We start from the raw sequence: 7309 nt of genomic DNA, 5'->3' as shown, positions 1-7309 counted from the left end.
CTTTGTGAGACGGGTTAATAAGAAACCTGTGGTCAGACTCTAATTTGAACACAGAGTATTGACAGGTTGTTAAATAATGAAATTAGTGTGAGCAAGTGCCTCCCCAATCAGGCACTACAGTGGACAGCCATGTCGCACAGAACAGAGACACATTAAGACGACTCGCTGATATGTACACAACACTTTATCAAAGAATGACATACAAACACGGTTCATTTATAAAAAGGCCTTTCGTTCAGCTGTTTGTCTTTTTATTCACACAATGCTGATTCTATTTTTTTACGCCTCGAATTGCCGTAACAATATCGTACAGTCACATAAAATAGAGAATTTGAGTGAAAGAAAATTACACCACCACAATGCAATCGATTTTTTTTTTTTTTTTTTTTGTGGGGGGGGGGGGGGTTTAAATTCTTCACATTACTCACCACTCATGGATAAAAAATAGACGCAATATACCTGTTTTGGATATTTCTTTTTTTCACAGTATTGGAAAATCAGAGTTTTCCAGCCAACCCTCTGGAATGATGCTGCCTTTCTGGGCTCTGTACTGGGCTCTGTACTGGGCTCTTGGTTTGCTCCATTGGGCGTCCTACAGCTGCCCACTCTAGTGCATTTAGGGTCATGTGTGTTCACAGGAAGTAACCTCAGGTAGTGGCGTCTGGTCCTGCGCAGCCACTTGGGGCTGAGTGGGCTTTGGCCGGGCGTGGGACACTGAGTTCTTCTGGAGCTCGACCCCGAAGGTGGGCGGGGCATTTTGCAGTTGCTTACGGTATTGCGCGAAGCTGCAGGTCTTCAGAATTATGGCCAGCACATTTTTGCCAATGAGGATGCCGGACACTCGGGCGTCCTTATAGAAGACGAGGTTGCTGCCCCGGATGAAGAGGGTGATGATGTTGATGGTGACCAGGCTGAGGATGGGGTACAGCATCATCTTGTGGGGAACGATATTGATGCCCTGCATGCTAATCTCACTCAGGGACACGCAGGGCAGGATCAGCAGCAAGATGTAACAGTAGAAGAACATGAGCCCCTCTGCCCATAGGGGGAGCCCTTTCTTCTGGGGCTCCCACAGGTTGGCCTGGATGTCCAGGATGTCCAGGAGATCGACCACAACCCAGAAGAGCCGGTTACGGATCTCTTCCTTCTTCTTGAAGGCACGGACGTACTCCATGTGGTCGATGGCTACCAGGATGATGTAGAGAACTGGCACCGAGACAGACAGCAGGAGTGTGAGGGCCTTGCGGGCGATGGTGTCCAGGCTCTTGCGGTCGGCCTTGTAGTTCTGGTAGATGAAGTAGACCTTAATCTCCAGGACGAAGATGTAGAGGAACCAGAGGATCATGGCATAGCCACGCTTGGCAGAGCGCACCTCGGCGCCCACCCACACCGCCACGTAGCGTAGTACGATGAGGAAGCAGACATCACCCACCATGACCATGATGCACACGCCGATTTTCCGGGGGCCGTGGTTCTGCTCCACCAGGTAGGCGTCCATCAGCGCCATGCTGCTCATGATCAGGATGGTGGACAGACACACGTGAGGCTTGTTGGTTGGTGGGGGGGGCACCATTATGGCCCCCAGGGGGAACGAGGTGGGCGGGTGGGGGGGGGTTGGGGGTTTGAGTCTCAGCCAAAAAAAAGATAAAAAGAGAGGGAGGTGGCAAGAGTTGCCTCTCAATCGTGTAGGGGAAGGGCTTATTTAAAGTACTGGGGGGGGCAATCAGGTGGCCATCTTTCCCATGGCTGGATTCATTCAGCTCTGCCAAAAGAGACAGAGAAGCACCAGCCGGGAGATCTTACCATCCAGCGAGCAGCGAGCACTCCGGAATTAGCAGCGTCGCCGCGGAGACGATCGGCCGACTGTCATAACGACTCGCAGCGACAGACTGCACCCAGGCACTGAAACCAATGACCGCGTATCCGCAAACTCGAATGGCCCTCTTTCGTCTCGTTGACTCTTTCGATGTCAATATCCAGTCACAGGCAGTAGTGTTGATATTTTACATTGCAACTGCAAAACGACAACGTCCAGTTCTTTCTACCTATTACAGGGGGCGCCGTGGAACCAGGGATAAACAGAGAGCAAAGTTAGTGGCATACTTACTTTTTTTCTCTCCTTGTAATTTATCATTTTGATCGGCAGTGAGCGGCGTTTCCCACAGCAACAATCTGGATCGGTGAAACCTGGTTATAATCCATTAAATCGGCTGAAGGCGAATTCCGCAGGATACCCCGATCCGTACAGGTGTCAGATCCACTGGAGATGGTGAATTTTAGTTACGCCACATGAAAGCCTTGAAGCGTCACACGCGATAGCTCTCTCCCGGTCCACACAGCGCGGGAAAACTGTTGCAGTGATCAGGAATGCTGTCCGGAATATTAATTCATTAGGTAGAGAGAGAGAAAAAAACACACAGAAAATCCTCCACTTTTCTTTGTACTTGAACAAAGAGGAAAAATAAGCCCAAAGGGACTACAACACCGAGAGAGAAAGTTATTAGAAGTAGAATCCAGTCAAATCCCTTTTTTTATCCTTTGGGAAAGATGCCCCATCTCTTAAAACACCCTCCTCGGCATTATCCGTATGAAGACCGGGGGAGGGGGGTATGATATGGGATGGGGACAGCGGGGGGGTCTTGTTAGCACAGGGGTAAAGGTTTATGTCCGCCCCCGACTCCCATCAGAGCTGAGTGAGGGTCTCCACAGCGTCCTGGTGGTCGACTTCTGCTGAGGGACAGCCCCCCTCGCTGTAATCGTCACTTCAGTAGCTTCTAACTCTCCCTGTCTCGCTCTCTCTCTCTCTCTCTCTTTCTCGCTCTCTCCCCCTCTCTCTTGCCCCAGCTGAGTAGGGGATCGGCGTGTTCAGATCCTCAGCTCTGCCGTCCCTCTTCCAGCACCCCCTGGACCCAGAGAGGTGCCCAACGCTTACTTGCTGCCGTTGCTTTTTGTGGCTTCTTTTCTCTTACTCTCCTTCTTGCGTAAATGCTGCTTGAGTTGACATCCCCCGGGGGGAGGGGGGGAGGGTCTGCTGTGGAGAGTGGGCTTCCTGGCCTGACAGAGGTGGGTTACTGGTGGGGGGGGTTGTAGGAGTTCCCCCCTCAGCCTGTTCCTAAAGCACCTGACAACTTTCCATGTTCTCGCCGACGATCTGGTTACTCCCTCCGTCTGGTGGCTCTGCAAGCGATTCCCATCCCCTCCTTTTTTTCCTGGGAGGTGGATGTTAGTCTCGGGTGCTGTCTGCAGGTCGCACGGGCTTCAGAGCATAAAGGTAGGAGGTTCTGGAGCGGGTCCGGCAGTCAGTCGCCAGACGGGTGCGTGCACTGTTCTGCGGATGGAGACAAAGTCCAGGCTCTCCGCTGCTCCCGGAGCCAGCATATCGATTCTGTGACAGCGCTGTGAATCAGGATAGAGAGAGAGAGAGAGAGAGAGAGGGAGAGGGAGAGAGGGAGAGGGAGAAAGGAGGAGCAGAGCGGAGGGCAGGGTGAGCAGGGAGTGGGCGCTGAGTCTGGGGGTGCCGCGGAAGGAGCAAAGGGTGCTGGGAAATTTCTCCGTCCTCCCTGGCCGTAGCTGGGAGAGAAGGAGCTAATTAATGCACATCTGTTGACGAACCGTGGGCCTCAAAGAATAAAAACAAAGAGGGACTGTTGGGTGTTTGTACGCCTTGTTCAGGGGGCGCTTTCACACACGGAAAGCATAACTCTGACAGGATAAACGCCATGATGTATTCTTGTTTTTCCACTACAGATTTTTGCAAAACTGTTGCAGACCAATGCAGACATAAACCTTTTTAAGTTACCTTCACCTTTCTCCCGCAGACCTGTCCACCTCCCTGTTTGGGTAAAACTTTTGTCCCAATCTGTAGGTGCATTAAAGGATGTAGCCAGAGTGGCAGCATGTTAGCATCTGATTAAACCGATTCTGTTATTGCAGATTCACAAATCGCTCCGCTAGAGTGGCGTCACGGAAAACGATTATCGATGTCATATTCGGTTACCGTGGAGACGTTTGTCAGTGTGCTCATTTAAATACGTAAAGAGACGTTCGCCAGGTGGAGATTATTGTTTGCGCAATTCAGCTGCTTCATTTGACTTATTTCATTCCTAAATGCCAGTAAAGCAGAGCGGTAACTGTTGGACGATCTTTCGTTTCATACGCCCAACAGCGACGCTAAGCTCATAGCTCTGTGGAAACTTTATGGAAAGATTTACACTGAAAATGGACGCGACCTTCAAAGTACGAGCTGCCCTTCCCAGCCCAGGTGCTTTAGCAGAATACATTTTATTAGCATCTGACTGGCGTATGAGACACCAGGAGAGTTGACCAGTTCCTCACAGAAATGGCGAAGTGCCAAAGTGTGAGAAACCTCTGTCTTGTGGGTACATACTTATGCAAAGCACTGTTAACTGCACAGTACCCCAACCCCTTTGTGAGCGATGTGAGTAAAACGCTCTGGTATTTCCCAGAATTCATCTGACACTCAGAGCATGTAGCAGATTTCCTGAAAAGGCTGTACCGTTGGGGGAAAGAGGTGGTGAACCAGCTTCTAAATAAGATCACGGGTCAATTCATAATAAATAAGTAATAGTGATTTAATAATTCATCGTTAGAGTAATATCCACCTATCTGTGCGTCGATCTTCCATAGCAGCTAATCCCGGGAAGCACAGGGCATGCGGTAGATCAAGCTGTAGACCGGTTTACCCACACTTATATTGTTGAATGTTCTAACTTGATGCCACCAAATATGTATATTTGTATTCACCCTGGCTAAAAAAGGTTTGCACAGAATATATATTTCATGTTTAGTACTGATAAATCCTTACTGACAACTCAGGATTGTTGCCTAAATGTGATGTGAAGGCATCGCTGATGCATTACTGTATTACTATCAAACGTGAAGATGCCCCAGTCGTGAATACAGCATTTGCTATTTTGCATCCCAGGCTATTTCCTGAGAGCTCTTGCCATCGGTCTTAATAGGCTATGAATAAATAGCGCACGCAATATCCAGTTACCTCCCGGAAGCTTCCGCCTTGCATGTTAGAGCCACATCTCCAGGTTGTCTCTTGCTATCTATGCCCCTGGTTGAGTTTGCATCAGGGCCTGGAAAGCCAGACATTCCCAATCCGCAGAAGATGCCTGTGCTACAGGTATCGCTGGTTAGCCTATATTAACGTATGGAATACCGTTGCTGTTTCCATGGCAAAATATTTGTTTCGTATATATCCTTGCAATGCTGTTTTGTGTCAATAATTTTCTTCCAGATTAGCTATCCAGACACATAAACATCCACAGCAATTTATTATTAACTGTGCAAGGCTGGATCACACACTGTATTGCTGAGAAGAAGGCTGTACACCAATCAATGAAACGTACACGTGCCCAAGGCTAATTTCACAGACATCTTGCTAAATGTGGCTAAATTAAACTTGGCATGAATGCAAGGAGTCTGATTCGGAGACAGATATTTGGTTTAACAACAAAAAAGCTGCAATTTAGAATTCATTTTTCTGAATAAGTGGGCTAGATTCTAGAAGAGATACAGCTGTATAGAAAATCCAGGGTGGGATAAACCCAGAACAGGAAACCAGAACCAACCAAATATGGGGCAATAGAGATTCAGGTGTTACAGTGAGTTACAATGGTGTTACAACAGTGTTACACTGCTGTTATGTTATAAGGCTGTTAAGCAGTGCAACACTGATATGACAGAGTTACAATGGTGTTACAAGTGTTACACTGCTGTTATGTTATAAGGCTGTTAAGCAGTGTTACACTGTTATTACAGAGTTACAATGGGGTTACAGCAGTGTTACACTGCTGTTATGTTTTAAGGCTATTAAGCAGTGTTACACTGCTGTTATGTTATAAGGCTGTTAAGCAGTGCTACACTGATATTACAGTTACAGTGGTGTTACAATGGTGTTACAACTGTGTTACACTGCTGTTATGTTATAAGGCTGTTAAGCAGTGTTGCACTGTTATTACAAAATTACAATGGTGTTACAGCAGTGTTACACTAATATTACAAGTACTGGTACTTTACTATTGGATTAACAGTACCACTTTGGGTCTCTCTGCACAGTGTCCCCCCCACAGCCCCATCCCAAGCGAGCAACTGCTAGCTGTCCGGCACACAGCTGTGCTCATGTGTGTCTCTGCATTTGGATATAACAGGAGGTAATAACAAAGGCAGGTAATACACTGGGGGTGGGAGAGTGCAGCACTGTCAGCCTATTTATGACATTGAGCTATAAAAAAACAACAGCACATTGTAATAAACATTGATCGGTGCTGATACATGTTGTAGGGTAAATGGGGCCAGATGAAAATGGCAGCTCTCAGCTGGGAAGCCAGTCTGGCGCGGAGGAGAAAGAGGAAGTTGGGACTGGGAGGAGTTACGGCCATAACCTTTAACCTCAGCCACTGCTTCACTGCTTCTCTGTCTTTGACAGAAAGGGTTTTCCCTGCTAATCTTGGTATGTGGGGCTGTGGTTTCTTCTAGTCGTTGTTCTGCCTAGAGAACATCTGGATGGGAAACGTTCCGGATCACTGTGACTTTTTATCCAGTTGTTGGGAGACTGAGAATCTGAATAGTTTGCCAGTTGTTACGGTTAGCTAGTATGGAGGGATGATTCCAGCTGCGCTTTGACACAAAAGGAGCACAGACTTTCTGAAGGGGAGGGTCCTCAAGAAGGTGGCCGTAACTTGCCAGCGTAAATGTTCTTAGCTTTTTTTTGTTAATCTTTAAGTAGCGGCAGACCGCGGGTGTCCGTGTTTCTCAGCTATGGCTGCTTGAATCCTGAACCACTCATGCTGTGAGGCCGCGGAGCCACGCTGTTCGAGCAGCAATTACGGAATGTAACCTCGTAAAAACTCACGTTTGTAAAAAAAAACACAGAGCCAGAGGTGGCTTAACAGAGTGCCAGACCAAAACCGGCCCTGGTCCGGTCGTAAAAACAAGCGAGGAACCTGGGGAAGGAAGTCTCCCTTGAAAATATATATAAATATCGGCATGTTGTGGTTAGTTTGACCTCGAACCCTAAGTTGGTTCCAATCTCCAGATCCATAATCTCCATGTTTGACCCCCTAAACCTCAGCTCTGTGTTAGATCTTTTCTGTCAGCTCAGCTCCTATCATTTCTGTGTGTGTTGTGTTGGTCCCGGCCCAGCCTTACACCATCTATCCCTGGAAAGGTGAAACTTAGCGATAAACCTGCCCGTCGCTGCCAAATCCCCGTCACGCGACGCCTTCGGCCTCTCGCACCACTTAATGCCACAGGCACAGATCCAGTCGTCCGGTTGCTG

General features: G+C 48.2%; 1 protein-coding gene across 1 annotated transcript; it reads right to left on the bottom strand.

Moving 5' to 3' along the window:
- Positions 1-234: 234 nt before the first annotated feature.
- On the bottom strand, positions 235-1573 carry LOC125738645 (transmembrane protein 121). The gene has a single exon (XM_049007829.1). It carries the CDS (start codon positions 1571-1573, stop codon positions 623-625), a length of 951 nt encoding a protein of 316 aa, XP_048863786.1. The 3' UTR covers positions 235-622.
- Between the last annotated feature and the right edge of the window lie 5736 nt (positions 1574-7309).

This window comes from Brienomyrus brachyistius, chromosome 3, assembly GCF_023856365.1.
Source record: "Brienomyrus brachyistius isolate T26 chromosome 3, BBRACH_0.4, whole genome shotgun sequence".
Lineage (NCBI taxonomy): Eukaryota > Metazoa > Chordata > Actinopteri > Osteoglossiformes > Mormyridae > Brienomyrus > Brienomyrus brachyistius.
This window is presented reverse-complemented; position numbering and strand designations above follow the sequence as displayed.